A 19592-nucleotide genomic window follows, 5' to 3' on the forward strand; every position below is an offset into this window, starting at 1 on the left:
CCGCACACTGCAACGGAGAGTAGCCCCCACTCACCGCAAGTGGAGAAAGCCTGAGCGCAGCAACGAAGACCCAACGCAGTCAAAAATAAATAAATTTATTTAAAAAATAAAATAACCAACAAGGACCTACTGTATATCACAGGGAACTAGATTCAATATCCTGTAATAAACCATAATGGAAAAAATATTAAAAATATGTATAACTGAATCACTTAGCTGTATACCAGAAACTAACAACATTGTAAATCAACTAAACTTCAATTAAAAAAATATCAACTTTTGATAGCATATATTAATAACCTAAGCCTACTTATTCTCTACTAAAACCACACTGGTTCTGCTAGGGATCATTCCTTTTTTTTTTTTTAGTGGGGAGGGGAGCAGTAGGGGTAGGGTAGGTCACGAGTAAGTATAAGGAAACCAAATACTTCATTCTGTCTCTAGGAAGATTAAAGTGCTAGGTTATCAGAAAAATGTGACAGTAAATCATCAATTTGGACTATAAGGATTTGACACATGTGATGATTTGAACAAAACCAAGGAGATTATTTCTGAGTATTAAAAATGATGGCTTCCTGGCAGAGCCTTGCTTGGTGTGGGCAGTGCCCCCTGGGTACTTTGCCAGGCTGGGCTGCGCCGTGTCTGGGCTGCAGCTCTTTAGTAAGGCCTGGTTTGGTTTGGTCTAAGGGCGCTTCCCCCTGAAGGAGGAAGAATCTATGAACAGAAACATGAGGTGTGTCTCAGGAGCCTTACTGAGGAAGGTCTTAATTAAATGAAGAGGGTGCCCAAGCATTATAATAATCCAAATTTTTGTTTGGATTATTAAAAAATGGGTAACACTTGGTATTGAGCAGAAGTTTGTCAGATGGACTTGGAACGCCATGATTTGTTTCAAGCCTTTCTTCCTTTTTGCCTAAAATCTGGGGATTGCCATGATTTCCTTAAACGCTATTTTCAGAAACAGAAAGAGGCACTGTCCTGAAAAAACACTTTATAAGACCAATTTTTTAACTGTAGAAATACATGGTAAACAGACCTTGAGAAAAAGTCTGAGACAAAAATTACACAGCACGGCAGCCAGCTGTGTCAATATAGTCCAAGGTCAACATCGTCACCAAATAAGAGTCAGACAAGGCTAAATGGACCCCCCAAACCCAGCAATGCCCAACTGATAACTGGAGCCTCCAGAAACCGCTCCTTTAGATAAAAGATGCTAAATTTTCTCTCATGAATTCTGACTTTGCAGCCTGTGTTTTGGATATTTGCTTTCACCATTCATGGGTACACTGCAAGGCAGAAGGGAAACCTACCCAATGACGCAAAGCACCACAGAAAAGCAGTCACTTTCTGATTGATCCAGGCCCTCTCTTGTATCATATCCCTCCAGTACCCCCTCCACCTGATGGAAATTTCACGGCTTGTAAAAGTCTTCATCAATGTAAGCAAAGGGAAGATAAAACTTAATATCAGGTCCTTTTTGTTTTTGCATATTCTTAGTCTCAATGAAAGCCTGGTAGATTAAAATCATAATCCAAATTAATTTTTTTACTCCTTCTCTTCCATTTTTACTAGTAAAGGGAGAAGCACTTTTGTGCCCCAACCTTTTCCCCTCAAAACAGTTACTGTCAAAAAGAAAGCAGGAAATCAGTTTAGTCACTCTTAAAATTTATAGAAATCAAGAGAATAAAAGAGCTGAGGGAGACTGCCTGCTTACCTATAAAATGTGCTGGTTTTAGAAGCAGTGTGGTACCGCATGAAGCATGTGCGTGGTGGAGTCAGTAGATCTGGGTTTGAATCCCCACTTGTCACCTACTAGTTGTAACCTCAAGTTGCCTTCCCTGTAAAAGACAGAATTCCATAAGAACATGTATAAAGTGCCTAGCAGAGAACCTGGCCCATGGTGTCCTTCTAGAAATCCTGATTGCCCTGCCCCTTGTCTTACTGCCTGGCATATCAGGGCTATAAATCAGCTTGAGGTGCATATACAGTATCTAGATTCCTTAGCTTGTCAAAAGATTCTCCCTATTCTCATAGACCTTAATCTCCATCAAAACCCATAAACATTAGAGAGAAAAAGTGACAGAAGGACCTTACTAGATTATCATGACAGTGGCAAAACAGTAAGAATCAACAACTTCCACATCTTAATGCAGGATACCACCAAAGGAGATGAGGCTAGAATCAAAGAGGCGGCAGGTGATTCAAGGCACCCATCCACCCATTCAAGGCAGGTGATACAAGATGAGCCTTCCAAATTCTAAGCTAATATAAACCCACACTATCTATCGCACTAACTCTTTCTTTCTTCTTCTAGAAAACAAATGAAGATGCAATTGATTTTGATTATACTGTTCTACTCCATGAATTCTCAACACAGGTAAAACAAAACGGTATATAGAACTGTTTAAACCACAAGTTTTTGCAGATCATAATATTTTAGAACTCTTATTTCCCAGGAAATGATTCCCTGTCATATTCACGTGGTCTGGTACCCTGGCAAACCACTGAAGGTGAAGTACCACTGTCAAGAGCTACAGACACCAGAAGAAGCCTCTGGAACTGAAGAGGCATCAGCTGTGGCACCGACAGAGCTTAGTAATTTCTGAAAAGCAAAAAAGATCTGTTTATACCAAATTCTGAACAAAATGATTATATTAAATAGCCTAAATCATTATTCTAGTAAAATAGCCAAGGTACAAGGCATTCTAATAATTTGGGAAAGCCTGTGATTACAAGTAAATACTCAAAAATTAAAAGATACTGGGATTTTTGGTTTTCGATTGGTTTGGTTTAGTTTTCAACTGTGGGAGCACATGCAAACTGAACTCTGCTCAGTGCTAAACAGTTACTCTGCAGGTTCCTCAGGGTTTCAGCCCTAAAATGTAAAACCAAGTCAGTTAGTGTGTGCTGCAGCTGGACCAGTGAGTATTTTAAAACATAACAATAAAATTGATGGTCACATCTATAAATCTGCATTTCTCAATATTCTGAACATACTGTAGCTAACTATTCTGTGTTGTTAAGTTGCTTCTACCTAGTATGTAAAAAAGATAATATATTTCAATGAAAGCAAATTGTAGGGAAAATATTACCTGTTTAAAAGGAACTTTACTATTTTTTATGATTTTGAGCAAGTATTCCTTTTAAATTTGATATCTACTTTTAAATGTGTTTCTAAATAAAATGTGTTACATGTGTTTGTAGAGATTTGTCTATATAGGCAAAATTTGTGCTAAGCTGGAATTAAAGGATATTTATATATTAATAAAAACTTTACAAATAAAAAGAGTGTCTCAGAGATAAAGCCGAGAGTGTCTCAGAGATAAAGCCGAGTGTCTGCAAACATGTATTAAATGGAACAGTGATGTAACTGAAAGTACATAAAGTATTTACAATTTTCATTTGTAAGGACAACTTGGACCCAGTGTTGGCCTAAGTAATTTACAAAAACAAACAATATGTACCATTATCAGATTCGTGGAGTACCTCCCCAAGGCAGGAAGAATTGATCCAGGAAATGTGGCCAGCATTTGCCTCTCAAAATTAGTATTTAATGGAATGCTTATATTCATGTCTCAAAACCCCTAGCCGGGTTCCTTGATCAGTAGCTGGTTAGGAAGCATCAGCCTTTTTAAAACATACCAAAATGTTACCTTTATGTCTGTAGTAGAAAACTGAAAAAGTTTATACTAAATAGAAAAAATTTTAAGACATGGACTCTTACAAAATAAAAGTAAGATGAATTATTCTGTTACTTTTTAGCAGAGGCAGATCATGTATTATTCTGTTTAAAACCCCAACCCCTCTGCATTCATCTTCCCAACATCCTCTGGATTTAAGGACTGTAAGTTTTCCAAAGCACTGGAAACAATCATTTAAAGAAAACATCAGATCTCCCACATATATGATAATGCAGAGAAAATACTTTCCCTAAGATATCAAACAATCTAGTGATAAACAATGCCAGAACCAAGTAATAAACTCTTCTAACTGAAGTTCCCTAAATATCTTGGAAAAAAAAGTGCCAAGAGCATTATAAGAGCATATTCAATGTCCTGTGATTTTTAATCTTTCAGTGTCACGTTAAGAGCTAGAAAGGGGTTTCAGCTTTCTTGTCTCAACTTTCTAAAAGTCCTCTCATCCTTGTAAAGGCATTTTAAATTAGTGAGATTAGGCTCACAAACGTGATCATAATTCAATCAGGTAAGGAAGCTAAGGTGGTAACCCTTTAACAGATTTCGGTATAATCGATTATGAAGGTGAATTTACACATATGACATACAAAAAAATTACCTAATTTATAAATTTACAAAACCTGTAAGTTAAACCAACTAAAAATTTCTCAATTTCACCACTAGAACATCTTTTCTAGCACAAACTCTAGAACTGCTGACTTGATTTTACTAATACTGATTTTGCTAGCTAACAGAGGAGAAAAATTGCTTCATCTGCCTTGATATAAAATGAAAACCTCTAAATTCCCTAAGCCCTCTTTTATTCATTAAGAGTCTAAAGAATTCTGAATCACTCTGACCCAATGACAGTAACAGAGAGCATCACATTTATTTTCCTAATCTCTTTAGAATTTTCAAAAATTTTAAGACATACAAAATAACACCAGGATTTTGCCTGCATTCCATTTGACTCTACTTATAGTTTTCTTTTCCCTACCTGAGTTATGAATAGTTAGAAGTTAAACAAGTTCTTCTGAAAGTCAATTGGAAGTTTCTATATTGGCCCTTGAATGAATGACAGTGCTTCATGACATATGAGTTTATCACACTGATTTCTCTCAGCTTAGAAAATTCTATGACCTGTTCTGTGACCTTTCCTAACTTTCAAAGTGCTACAATCACTAGCATGCTGCCTGGCACTTATTTGAAAGGATAAATGAATCCATGCTCCCAATAAATTGCCTGTGAAAACATGAACTGTTTCAACGATGCATTACAGTTTTATTTGAAGACGCTTTAAGCAGCAATTAAAGCTCTAATTCAAAAATTGACAGTTCTAGCAATGCACGTAGATGTTTTCTACAAAGGGATATATTCCTACATGTCACAATTTACTACTTACCTGGTGGCTGCCTCACTTCACTGGCATCAATTTTAAGTCTCATCCAGATTTCAAAAGTATTAAAATCTGAAAAATCCTAAAATTTCAGTATTAAATTTTAGTGACTTTACAACGTAAATCTAAGAGTGAGCAAGGAGGCAAGGAATAACAGAAAATTGACTGTACATCTTTAAAGATAAACTTACCAAGCTAAGAACCAATAGCCCAATCACTAACGTCACACAAAAGAATACTAATAATGTGACACATCTGAACAAATCCTGCATCTCATGTTTTGGAGGTACACGTTATACTGCAATGGTCTTTAACCTTGCCTGTATACTAGAATAAGCTGGAAACCTTTTGATCTTGATGCAAAGAATCAGAGTATCTAGGGGTTGGCCTGGGTATTTCTCTTTAAAGCTCCCCAAGTAATTTTTAAAGTGCTGCCAGGGTTGCGAATCAGGGCGATACTGCAGCAGGCCTAGTGCTGCTACCATTCTCCAACACAAATAATACTGTCTTTAAATTAGCCAACAATCATCCTTTACAACAGTAGTATAAAAGAAACCCTCATTTATGAATATTCTCATTAATTTTTTCCTTATACAGACTTTGGCTGGTATGTGGTCTTTACCAACTCTAACCAAACTAATGAGTTAACAAAAGATGTGGACTCTGGTCCTGGATGGGTTCCTATGTGATCCTATTCTAGTTACTCCCACCAGCTGGGCCTGTGTCGTTGCCTGTGAAACGCTGGTGTTGTGTTAGATATCTCGACTCTTTTCTGGCACCGTATCTTCATAACCAAAATGTTTTCACAAGTAAAAAGCACTTCCAAATTTATCCATCTTAGTTCTAATATTTTTGACTGTTAGCAACAGCAAGAGGAACTGTGCTAAATTCTATGAAGGTATTTCCTCATCAGGAACAATATTCAAAGTCAGTGTGAAGAGCATGAGATGTTGATGAAATGCCAAAGCAACACAATTTTTCAGGCTTGATGCTACTGTAGCAACAGACATATTCATGGGAAAATGCACTTGGTTTGATAAGTATCATAACTGCATTATCAATTTGAAAAGTTAATGAGCTGTGTGGTCTTTAAGTTATTTACCTTACTCTGTGCTTTTGCCTCCTCTATTACAAAATGGTCATAATAATAGTACCTAGTTTCATAGGGTTGTGAAAACTAAAATGAATAATGCATTTAAAGCATTTAACAAATGCCTTGAAAACATTTGCTCAATACTTTTTAAAGGTCTTTTTTTCTAGGAACCTGAAGTTATAGAGCCAAATCTACAAATCAAGAAAAACAAAGGAATTTAAAACAGTTATTTCATGTCTATTATCCACTAAGGGAAAGGACTAGGATATGTCTTTCACATCAGATGGTTTTTGGATGAAGCAATTCTGCACAATATGGTAGAACTCCCTGGCAATGTCCAACATTCTCTAGCTTAACATTTGTTCTTTCACAATCTCAATGAATACAATATATGATACATTCCAGCAGACTCTAATTCAACTAGCATTTAATAGGTGGATGAAATAGACTAGCCACCAACCCTATAGGTTATTATTTCCAGGCTGCAGAAACAGTAAAATGAACATAGACAAGAATAGCATATGCAAGGGCCTTTTTTTTTTACCTCACAGGTCTGCAAAAAAGTAACATTTATACTCCTAAAAACAAGCAGTTCAAAATCTGCAGAAGCCACAAATTGAAGCAATCAGCTCTATATAAAACAGCTAGAAATTGAGCTAGCATTAGAAAATCTGAAAAGTGTTCTCCATTTCTTTTTAAGAAAACACTTTATCCCCGTGCCTCATTTATTTCATAATGAAGTTTGCACCTTTTCATCTCCCTCACCTATTTCTCCCCTCCTGCCCCTCCCTCCCCTCTGACCACCATCTACTGGGTTGTTCTCTGTATCTGTGAGGCTGTTTCCATTTTGTTATGTTTGTTCACTTGTTTTGCTTTTTAGACTCCACATTTAAGTAAAATCATACACTATTTGTCTTTCTCTGACTTATTTCACTTAGCATGATACCCTCTAGGGCTAGCTATCCAGGTTGTCACAAAGGAATCCACTCTGAAACAAAAAAGGTGATGCTCCAAGAAGTGTTATGATATATGCAATTCACTTTCAAGTATACAGCAAAACAACTTGAAGGATGGAAGTATGCAACACAGATGGACAACAAACAGAAAAAGCAAATATGACAAAACAAATTATTATCCGATAAACACTTGACAAAACTGTTCATTGTTGAGTCTAGATGGAAGGTATATGGCTGTTCTTTGTACTATTTTTTCAGCTTTTCTGTATGTTGAAAATTCTTATGAAAGAATGTGGACGTTTATACATGTTCTAAGCTTATTTAGTATAACAGAAATAAGTATCTTCCTCCCTCAAATAAATATTAAATATATTTCAGTAATAATATTTTATTTGAGGTATAAAACCAATCAACCATTGAGACATACACAGAATTAACTATGATATAACAGAAGCTCCTGAATATAATAGGAAGGGCTTCTAAAATTACTTCTTTTCAGGCTGAATTTATTCCATGAATCCATTAACATATCTAAACCTTGCAGATACAGTTAAAGTTAGTCAACAAAGTGAGGAAAGTTAGTTCTTGGCGTTTCCTTTTTTTACAGGAAGTTGACCTGTAGCTTCCAAATACTTATTGATAAGGTCTTCTTGTGTAGCTGGTAAACATGGCTGATATCTGCAGTACTCCATTGTATATTCTCCCTTCCCCTGGGGGTTTAACACAAAAACAGAAACAAAAAGCAGATTTTTTTTTTTTTTAAACAACTATCAAGTAAAGTCATGAAAAGACAAGATTTCACAAAAATGATGATTTTGCAGGATGGTCTCCTGAAGAACACTGAAGTAAAATTTAAACACTTGCTTACCTCTGTGCATGACCTAAGTTCAGTAGAATAACCAAACATTTCATTTAGAGGGACCTGAAAACATACACAGTAGATATTTCAGCATTGCTTATTGAAAAATATTTGAGAAAAATACAGAGAAGACTTAGTCATTTAACTCCTTCCTTTAGACTCAGGTTTCTACTAACTACTCCTGGTTTAAAAGAATTAAAAGCCAAATAGAAACCTGTTTTTGTTTTACCACAGTAGAAACCCTATTTGAAAATAATTTCATTTGGCAGACACAACTAGAAACCCAATCTTTCAGTTTCACGGAGCAGACGGACACCACTAACAGCCGTCCCTCTCATCCCCACTCCACGCAGCTGCAGCTCAAGCACTCAGAAGTGTTTCTTCTGTGAAAATGTGAATACAACTTTCCCTTGGACTCCTCAGTGATAGGCCATATGCCAAGGGTAGTGTCTTCTAAGAGGCCTTAGGTAACGTGATAAACCCTTTCTCCCATGAGATTTAAGTAAGGGACAGGCAAGGGAATTAAATATTATCCCAATAAATTAGAACATCATAAAACGGCTATGCAAACAAAGCTATAATGAGAAAGGTAATTATGCATCTAAGAAAATGACATACTCACAAAAGGCCTACCTGAAATGAATCTTATTTTTAGATTTTGCACTTAAAGAGATACTCTAACAGCAAAGTACAGAAATTGCCACATACATATAAGCCACAAATTCAACACTCAGCCATGGAAATGTGCCAATCTGCTCTACAATTTCCAAAAACAAAAGCTAACTCTGATTTCCTCTTGTGGATAATAAAAGCAAGGTTGTCAGTGACTAACAGTACTTACATCTGCATATAGTGTAAAATAGTCCTCAATTCCATCTTGTCCCGTGATTATTCCATGGCGCCGGTTAATCCCTGCAATCACTGGTCCCTGAAATTCATTTGGAGCTACAACTTCCACAGACATAATAGGTTCAAGAATACATAATGTGGCATTTGCCAGGGCTAGGGTTTGAAAAAAAAATAAATTGGTTTATTAATCTTTAAACAAACTGGAACTCTTTCCTATCCACATATACAAAAGGGAAATAGAAAGTGCTCTCCCAAAGGTACACACATAAATGATAAGGTTAAAATATGTGATCTGGACTCATTTTTCTAGTAGCAGCAGCAGTCACTCTTCTAAATGGAACTTACAGTAAGACATACTTAATTCTAATATTAGTATGTCCATTACCATATTTTTATCCTAAAAATCATTAGGTTGCAGAAATAATATAAAAGGGTCTTAAAACAACATTCGATCAAGTCCCTTCCCATTTAAATTATGCAGTTGAGGGTTACTAATTCTTTCTGAAATCCTTCGGGAATAAAGACACTATCTGTTAAGCCTCTGACCAAGGTAAATCAATTCTTTCTTGCTGGTCCCTGGCAGACAGTTACTTATACTTGGAGACAATAATCAAGTCATGCCTGAGATATGTCTAGGCTAAACAATTTCAATACCCGATTGAGAATTAGAAAACCAAGTTTCTAGTTTCTGCTCTGCCTCTAATAAGTTATATGCCTTTTGGAAAAACACAATCTGTCCAGGTCATGTTTCTTCACCTACAAAATAAAGACATCGGCCTAGATGCTAAAGGCCATTTAAGCACTAAACCCCAATGTGTTTTTTATGTGTGTTTTTTTTTAATTAAAAAAACTTATTTTTTTAATCCCACTTACTACATAACAAGAACACTTCTTACTGTGACAAATGTTGACTGAGATTGAAAATGTAACAGTGTGGAGAGAATATAAAAAAACTTCAAACACTCATATTTAATTTGGACATTATGATAGTGTGGAATAATACTTCCGCCTCAGACTGGATGAATTATCTTTAAATAAAGACTTTAAGCGTAACATGAAAAGGTGACAAAGAAAACGTTTTGTTTTAAAATAATCATAATTTTCCAAGCATCAATTTGTTTATAATAATCTAGTCAGCAATTATTCTTGTATATTCATTAAAGCACTTGTTCTAAAGACACTATTAGTTTAAGTGCAATAATTATAAGAACAGCCATTTAATATACTTGCATTTCTTTGAAATGTTTTCTAATTCAAATCATATCTTAGCTCAGACCTAACTGACTCATTACTCTTAATTAGTGAATTTTGTTCTGAAAAGAGGAATAAATGAACTCTGCAGACTCCTAAGTTTCATTAGCTAAGCCTGCAGAATTCTATGTAGACAGCTAAAGCAGTAGACTAAAAATTCTAGACTGCAGAAGAAGCTCTATTTCTTGTTAACTTCTTGGGTTACCACAACAGCAGAGCTTCCTTGGCTCTAAATAAATGTAATTAATGCAGAAGAAGGTACCCGGAAAGAGAGATGTGAACAGACATATTAAAATTTAGTTACACATTATCTAGTGTTTTCAATAGGTCAGTGGTATAAAAGAGCTAGAGTGTGAGACAGTCACATTCTAAAGAGAAAGGGGCCAAGTATATAGTGTATAGTATATAATTGTTGAGGACGACCTGTCCAGTTCTCGGTTTCATATTCCCTCACCCTGCTCCTTTCAACTCCCTCTTTTTTCCTAAATCCACCTTCTGATTCACCTCGCCCTTATTCATGCTTTTCTCTGTCCCATTCCATATGACAAGATACCAGAGCTAAATTCATCCTGCCATTTTTTAATAGTCACATGGCAGCCAAGCCCTACAAGCAATTTTTCCGGAAGTAGAATAAAAAGCAAGTGAAAATACCCACACCATCACAGGACCTTTAAGCCAAAGTGGTGCGTAGAGATGGTAATGTTTCTATTTCAGCCCCCTAGGGATAAAGTTGATAACACCAGGCTGGGTGCTAACAAGGTTGTGTGAGAAGGTGGTCAAGGGCTAGGCTCTGGTCTGGGTTTAACTCTCGGCTCCACCACTAACAAACATGTAACCTTGGGCCATTTGATTGACTACTCGAGTCTCAATTTTCTCAACTATAAGGCCACTGTTGAAGATAAGATATGATAATTCATGTACTCAACATAATACACAGCACAAAAGTGATCAATAAGTGTTATTATGACCACTCTGAGACCAAAAGCTGGCAAATGGGTGGCACTGCACAGTGCTAGGTCAAAGGTAATGTGAAGGGAAGAGGGATTAGACTTCACTATGCCCAAATATGTGTGTGCAAGTGTTTTCAAGTACATTCTCATCTAATACTTTGGCATTACTATCTCCGAACAGCCTGGACTTGCCCATTTCCACAGAGTTAAGTATGAAGTAGAGCCAGCATTCAAACTCGAAGCCCAGGAGATCAGAAAAGGCACACTGCTGAGTAAAATGAGCTAACATGACTCTGGGTAGGCCTTTATTTCTCTTGTAGAGTAGCTACAAGTTCAATGTTTCTGCAGAGACCAAGCACAGCGGTCTAAAAATTGGCCATAGACAATGATGGCAACGGTTAACATCCATGGGGTGAAACAGTCCCTGAAAGAACATTCAATTTCACGTTTCAGTTTTAGTTACTGATTAATCTCAGGGGCAAAGTTTACATTGTGACTGAAAATAGTTCCAGTTTTCTTTTTTTTTTTTTTTTTAATGAAAACTACGTGAGAATTTGAACGATTTTTCTTCCAATTTTGATAATAGAGAATAGCTCAAAAGTATAAGCTAATCTGATACTAGGCTAATTTATCAACATTTTCCACCCTAAAACTCTCACATGATAATCAGTGGAGGTGTATGCATGCATGAAAAGCTGATTTTCTTAAGAGCCCAGCAAAAATTTCCTTTTACCCTTTTATCTTTCAGTCATGGAGAAATAAGAATCAGATGATGATACAGCAAAGTAATTCATTTTTCACACTTGCAACCTATTTGCACATATTTATCTGGCAAAAACCAATACTCCTCAATTCAATTATTATCTGGTGCTTTTCCTTTGCACCCCACCAGGCAATCATCACACATAACAGTATTTGTACACTTAAGTATTTACAAACTGAGTGTACATATTTACCTGTTTAGTTAATATGCATAGACATACAGTCTTTTTTCATGGCTATATATGTGTATGTTATGGGCATATAATCTATATTTATTTATATTTCATATAGGTACAATTAAAAAGGTTGAGGCTCTTTGTTAATTGATTTTACCAATTACCTTGCTTTATGTAACCTCTATCCAGGAAAGCTACCAATTTCCAGTCAAGAACCAGCATAGAACAGTTGATTTCTAATTTGTTTTAACTATACTTTAAAAAAGTATCACAATGTATACATTTATCAAATCATTACTTTAAATATTTTACAGTTTTGTCAACTGCTCAATAAAGCTGAAAAAAAGAATATGAAGTGATTACAACCAATTTGCCAGTTTAAGATTTATTAAAGTGGTGAACCCCTAGAAGGCAAGAGGCAGGTGTTATCAGTACAATCTGAATCATGCCTAATAAAGTCTTATTTTCTTTGTGACTTTATTTCCCTTTTTCCTATTAATACAACTGACAGACTGTGACAAGGTTTCTAGATCATAAATTTCAAATGCATTTTTAATAGCTAGCTGGGGTAAAGAAAATGGAGGATTCTCTCACCCTTTCACAACTGAGAAACAAAACCACAAATTACTAATGGCTCCCATTAGTTTAATTAAAATAAGGAATTAGCAACCTGGTCAAGGAATAAGCAACCTTCTCCAGCCACTGCCCCACACCTGGTCACAGATGCAAACAGACCAAAACCAACAAAGTCCAAAATTCATACAATAACATCCTGATTTTCCAAATGTCTGGAAATGATGTGTTAGGATTTTCTGCTGTCTATTTTGACCCTCTCTGACAAAAATATCTCTGAAATGTTTTGTGAATCATAATGTAATTCTCTGCAAAACCCCACTTATGGACATAACTAATGAATCACCATATAATGGATATGGAAGAGATGACAAAGAGAATGAATTTTCTGGCTCCCAGTTACAACGTAAAAGCCCCCAATGTCAAACTGCTGTGCCGTCATTTGCTTTTCTCTCTTAAAAGCAAGAATCAGATATAGCTGCAATTGCTTAGGGTTCTGTTTCATCAGGGTTTTAATAGACATATTATTCTATGTGGGAAAGGTTGACAATTTTAGCAGTTTAACAAGAAGTCTGCACTGAGAATAAGGTTTACTGAATTCTTTCAAATGCCTAAAAGCCTACAATGTCATATATGAAAAAGTTGTTTACAAATTTATAGATTTTTCTGACATCTGAATAAATCACTAAAAACAGGATGACTATAGTTAATGTTTCTTTAAAATAATTCTGAGCATTTCTGCCTTCTCTATTAAAAGTAGAACTTACAGATTATCTATGAATTTAAACTTACAAAAAATACCAGGTAATTTAGGAGAACAAAGTAGGATTTTAATTTTGTAAGAAAGAAAACACAGTAATCTATCCTCACTTTGATTCTATGAGTACTTGCCCAGAGTCTATCCATGTCCCCTGGTGTGCTGCTTACTGCTCTGGTGGGGTGGGGGGGATGGGAAGAAGACCTAACCAACACAGTGCTGCCTTCTGCGGCTCTGATGGTCCACCAGGGAAATAGATGCACTGATGTGGTGGCAACTGCTAGACACAGCGTACCTTGTTTAAGAGCACCTTCTCCTGCGCGGATGAAAGAGATTTCATTGGAATCCACCATGTGATACGCTCCATCTTGCAGGACAAACCGGAGCCCAGAGAGCTTGTGACCAGACAGAGGGCCCTTCTCGCAGGCATCCAAAAACCCCTGTTAATGAATGAACACAACTTCTGGAGTGAGTGGGTTTCACTCACAGAAGCATTAGGAAAAACCCCCAAACGTTTTAGTATTCAGAAGTGTAACATTTTTATGTATGCTATATTTCATTCTTTAAAAAAAAATTATTTTTTTAAGTTGAACAGCCTATTTAAGTATTATTATTGTGGAATCTAGATGAGCAATCCCTTGCAAAAGTCTATTACTTAAAGGTGAGAGCTGGTTTGAAAGTGATGCTGAGAGTGCTAGCAATCACTTTCTCAACCTTTTCTTCAAGAATTACTAAACTCTCATGATGCATTACAGAGACAGCATGATCTTAATTTTACAAGGAGGAAACAGAGGAAAGGCAAATCTAAGAAATTCTCTAAAATTAAACTTCAATCAAAACTGACATCTAATCAACAGCTGTGTCTTAAGCTCCTACTATATACCTATCCCTGCTCTGCCTCATTGGCAGATCACTACCTAACAGCTTTAGTGTTATACAATGTCAGTAAGAACTAAAATTAAAAGCTGATTTCATTTTTCCAAAGCAATTCTTTTTTTAAAAAGCAGCTTTATTGAGGTATAACTGATATACAATAAACTATACATATTTAAAGAGTACAATTTGATAAGTGTGCAATTTTTTTTTCCATTCAGTCACTTAAATACTCGTAGAGCTCCTACAATTCAAGATAGTTTTTCATGGCAAGACAATCACACAGCTGCACATGTAGTACAATATATTTCTGACATTCAAAACTGTAAACTCTAAATGCTGAAAAATATCTGAGCTTTCCTTCACTTACATTAATCCTGGAGAGTAAAAGATAATTTAAAAGTGTGTGAATGACAAACTATTGTCTTGAAATAAAGTATAATGAATGAAACACACTAATCACAAAAAATGCTACCAATATTAATGCTGAAGCCAAAATTATGATCTGTTAATAAGGATTTCTAAGTTAAAAGGTTAAAAAAAACCTAAAAATATCAATCTACAAGAATAGACAGTTGCTAAAGGTTTACAACAGTCTTAAAGCCAGTTGACCTAGAAAGCCAACAAATCACTAGTAACCCATTATATGTGCAAATCACTTCACAATTCCCGAAGAAATATCAGAGTCTTATCTGATCCTTGAGTTTGTGAGGGGTTCGGAATTAAGTACTATATGCTCAGTTTACAAAAGAAAGTGGCTCTGAACACCATGATTTACCCAAGGGCACGTTAATCACTAGCAGAGATGAGGACAGCACCCAGGTGTTGGGAATCTTAATGAATGTACATTCTACTACATCAGTACACCTAAAATTTTCATAAATCCCTAACGCCTACTGCAAATTTCAAGTGCTGATTATAATCAATGAAGTAGTTTCAATTTATCAAGAGAAATACAATAACTATGATTAAGAAACAGAATGACTTCCCCTCGTCATAGCATATATTTATAGCTCTTGAACTTAATGATTCTAATCAGATGGAAAGCTTAATGAGAAAAAGCAGAACTGTAATGAAAATGAACCACAGAAAACAATGTGATAGCAATGTGCTTTGATACCTAATAGACTGTTTTTGATTTTTTTTTAAATGCCATAAAGTTTTTGTTTGTTTGTTTTTACCTTTTCTACGGCAGGCACAAATTGCTTTGGAACATTTGACCCGAATGTTTCATCTGAAAACTCCAACTTAGTATAGTTCTCTGGGTCCAGAGGCTCCAGTACACCTATCACTTTTCCAAACTGGCCTGCACCACCTGATTGTTTTTTATGTGTAAACTCAAACCTGAAAGTAATTTAGGAAGAAGAAGAAAAAATCAACATAGCATTATATAATCACCAAAATGAAATAACTCCTACTAATTTAAATGAAAAACCACCTCTCATCATTTTTACTTTTTCCTTCAAATACGATGGCCTTGCTATAAAATTATTATAGAATTTATTTAAAAAGTAATCCTGTCCTTTCTGTTCTTACTTGGAGGTGAGGGTGAGGCACACCACCAAAGTAATCCATGGTTTTAATTCTGCTAATTCTGAATTTCACAAGTAGAAAGTAAAAGTCAACAAATTAAAATAAAAAGTTTGTGTAAGGTTCTTATTCTATTAATAGTAATCTACATTCCAAGAGCTTACCCATTTCTTTTGGAATGCCTCCCTTCCCTGGGACACAGTGTTCTCTCCTTAAATCTCTATGAGGACAATTACCTGAAAATAGGAGCTATGCAGTTAGTTCATTGAGATAGTTGCTATTTGATTTTACAACTTGTACACTATGGACTGAGAAAATATGAGAGAAGGGAGTTTCAGGCGGAATAACTAACACCTGAAAATGATTAATGGCAAAATGATCATGATTAACATAAGTCATTCAAATAGACACACAGGGCTTCCCTGGTGGCGCAGTGGTTGAGAGTTCGCCTGTCGATGCAGGGGACACGGGTTCGTGCCCCGGTCCGGGAAGATCCCACGTGCCGCGGAGCGGCTGGGCCCGTGAGCCATGGCCGCTGAGCCTGCGCGTCCAGAGCCTGTGCTCTGCAACGGGAGAGGCCACAACAGTGAGAGGCCCGCATGTCGCAAAAAAAAAAAAAAAAAAACCAAAAAACAAACAAATAGACACACAGGTCAGTGTTTACTTGAAACTACTAATGACAATATAAATAGGATGAAATAATCACCTTACACGCATACTAAATATACGTAAACACAGGTTACAATATCATTGAAAAAACATTTCATGAGTATCTACTGTTTGCAAGGCATTTTTCCTTTAAACTGAAACCTTCCTCAAGACCGTAAGATGTAAGAAGCTGGCTGCTTTCAAAGGTGTCTGCAGATAACTGCAGGTAAATGGGCATTAATGAGTGTGTGTTCCTGCGTACAGATCTGTGAATGGTTTGGAAGAAGTAAACAGCAAATTTCAGTAGATGTCAGCTTGGAATAAGCAGTTTCCATAGAGAGCCTAAGCGTGAATGTGTCTGATGAACTGCCTTTAAATAATCTTCCAGCAGCCAAGAGCTTCAGGATAGGCTGGGAAACAATGCTGAACGGTTGATTTTCCCGGGAGAGAAACAAACAGCTATCAGAACCGAGAGCAGGAAAAGGAGAAGAGAAACAACTGCCAAATCACCACAGAATTACTGAAGGGATTCCAAAACTGTGGTCCACTGACGTATTCTCTAGTATGCTCAAGTTCTCTGAGACATTTCAAATTGTTTTCAATTTGACAATAATATGACATACAACATACTCTAGATCTGTGCTGTCTATATGATAACCACTAATCATGGATATTTACATTGAAATTAAATAAAATTTAAAATTCAGTTCCTCAGCTGCACTAGTCACATTACAAGTGGTCAACAGGCAGGTGTGGAGAGTGGCTACTGTCCGGGACAGTAGAGCCAAACATTTCCATCACTGCACAAACTGCTACTGGACAGCAGTGCCCTGGAGGGCCAGATCACAGCCAAGCAATCCCTGCAGTTTCAGGGACCATGGCTGCGTTTATAATCACGTGGATGCCAAATAACAGGACACTTATGTGCCAGGCTTGTGCTAAGCACTTTTTATGAACTGTCTTACTTGTTCTTCACCACAGACCCCAGGAAGTAGGCACTATTTTTTATTATTATTTTACAGGTGAGAAACCTGAGGGTCAGAAAAGCTAAGTAACTTGCCAAACGTGATACAGCTCTCAAGTGGCAGAGCCAGGATTTGTACCAAGACCAACACTCTTAATCAAACATGTTTCTAAAAGGCTAATAAGAATATAAACTGATTTAAGCTGCACACGATGCATTCACTTCAAAAGCTGTTAGAAAACACTGCACAGAGAGATTTTACTGTAGCTTAAATAGAGAAGTGGAAGAACTAAGACATCACTTGATAGGCACTGAATAGATATGCTGAAGGCAAAAGAATCCATGCTCCTGTGGTCAGACCACTGGAATTTTGTAAAAGACAATTTCATTTTGACAAAACATCGTCATCTCTCACATTAAAATTACTGTTAATTAGAATTGTGTTGGTTTTATTGTATATCTCTGTTTTGTAGATTTATTTTGACTTCATAGTCTTATCAAAGTTGCAAGCCATAGGCGTTTTTACTTAAGTTTTATGTCCATACAATTATTTAAAATAATAATTTAATTTGCCCGATCCCAGAGACCCATAATAATTTTGCTACTTTCAAGGTAACTCATACATTATTCAAGTTTGCAGATAATGATCTCTTGACTTACCACTAATGAAATTTTAGTAAGTAAGATTTCAAGGACTCAAATATAGGAATAAGATTCTCTCAATGCAGTTTATTTACGTAACATCTAAATAGGCAGTTTAAAAACTTTAATATAATAATTATATTTTAAAAAGAACCTAAATTGGTATGTGTACTTTTAGTAAATAAATGCCTGATATGTCACAACCTCTGTTACTAGCCTTGATCGACAGAGATGGTAACTGTATCCGTAAAGCTTCAAAAGGGTGATTTCATCTAGGAAGCTCACATATTGTACTCCTCACAACTCTAACTGGTAATAAAACAGATGTTAACTAGCTACTTGTGAAAACTTCAAAATTTCATTATCAGCAAAAAAGCTCTTTCTGGGTAATTAGAATGTATTAGGCCACTCCTTCTTGGACACTATCAAAGGAGCACATAATTCATACAACTAACACACAAATACAATGACAACCTAAGAGGTTGGCTGATAGATGAATGACTCACACCCCCACCCCCCGCCCCCGCCCCAAAACAGAAAAACAAGCTTCAACTTTTTATAAAAAGCCTTGAGGAGAAACTAACCCTTTCATCCTCTAGTTACTTGATGGTTGTTGGCTAATATAATTAGAAAGAATGGGAATGCCTTACTACTTACTATTCTTTAAAAATCTACTTACTCCAAATACTTTATTTATAAATAAATAAAAAAGGGTATTTGAGGAAAACAACACATTACAAATACATTTTTGTTAACTTTTTTTTTAAAAAAGCAACACAATATATGTCTACCCAAGGAACCTTCAAAATTCGTTTTGGGAAAATAGCAAAGAGTCTTTATTTCTAAGCCAACAAGCTACAGTGTCAGTTTGGCTATACATTTGATGAAAAGAAATCTTAGCTGGTAGATCTACAGCAAATCCAAAGAACAGCCTAGACTATAGTTCCTTTAAAGCTCACAGGAGGTAATTAAGAGATCTGGAGAGTAAAAATGCACTGCCTACTAAAAGTCTGTGCTTGCTTAAGGAGCTTTAAAAACTGCTTTTGTTAGAAGTTACTTCAATGTAGTGCTTTGTATAAATTCAGTTTTTAAGTAAGTTTTAATCCTCAAAGTAAAATTTTCAAAGTGATTCAGAAAGTTGGAAGCATGGTGTGATATCAAAACCTCATCTTTCGAAGATCAGCAAAGGGAGAGGAGTGCAAGTACCTTTTAAAATTCTCCTGACCTAAATTACATAATCCTCCAAATTAACGCTATCGTTTGCAGTCTCTCGTACCCTGATTTGGGCTGAACTGATACACCACCACAGAAAGCTGGGTATGAGCAAGCCTGTTCCTGGCCAGGGAAGGGAAAAGAAGGAATCACAATGACTCACTACCTGGCGCTCCTTTGTACTTTGCCCCGTGCCGGACACTGTGGATGGTGTATAAGGAAGTTGCGCTCGTGCCGGACACTGTGGGTGGTGTATAAGGAAGTTGCGCTCCAGTCTGCAAGTAAAGTAACCAGCCTCCTTCCACGAAGAGTAAACTTGAAGCCCCAGAGACTCTCCACTAAGGCGAAGGCCCGAAAGCCCCTCCCCAAGCTTCTGTAAAGGTTAATAAAAGGAAGGATGTAGTCCCTGACAACCCAGCCCAACGAC

General features: G+C 36.4%; 2 protein-coding genes across 4 annotated transcripts in view; one reads left to right on the forward strand and one right to left on the reverse strand.

Annotated features, from left to right (window-relative positions):
- Positions 1–3304, forward strand: part of RARRES1 (retinoic acid receptor responder 1) — a 41679-nt gene extending 38375 nt beyond the window's left edge. Inside the window, exons 5-6 of the mRNA XM_030842352.3 lie at positions 2315–2377; positions 2457–3304. Of these exons, the coding sequence (XP_030698212.1) occupies positions 2315–2377; positions 2457–2606 (213 nt within the window). The 3' untranslated portion in view covers positions 2607–3304. The remainder of the gene's footprint in view (positions 1–2314; positions 2378–2456) is intronic.
- GFM1 (G elongation factor mitochondrial 1) overlaps positions 1–19592 on the reverse strand; it is a 75774-nt gene that overhangs the window by 26371 nt on the left and 29811 nt on the right. For 2 of the 3 annotated variants that reach the window (XM_060298481.2, XM_030842343.2), the window contains exons 14-18: positions 15351–15513; positions 13592–13736; positions 8820–8980; positions 7988–8041; positions 1715–7829 (exon numbers count right to left, since the gene is read on the reverse strand). In XM_060298481.2, coding sequence (XP_060154464.1) covers positions 7698–7829; positions 7988–8041; positions 8820–8980; positions 13592–13736; positions 15351–15513 — 655 coding nt within the window. In that variant the 3' untranslated portion in view covers positions 1715–7697. The remainder of the gene's footprint in view (positions 1–1714; positions 7830–7987; positions 8042–8819; positions 8981–13591; positions 13737–15350; positions 15514–19592) is intronic. The other variant, XM_060298479.1, reaches the window with a different exon arrangement.

The sequence above is a fragment of the Globicephala melas genome, chromosome 4 (genome assembly GCF_963455315.2).
Source record: "Globicephala melas chromosome 4, mGloMel1.2, whole genome shotgun sequence".
Classification (NCBI taxonomy): Eukaryota; Metazoa; Chordata; class Mammalia; order Artiodactyla; family Delphinidae; genus Globicephala; species Globicephala melas.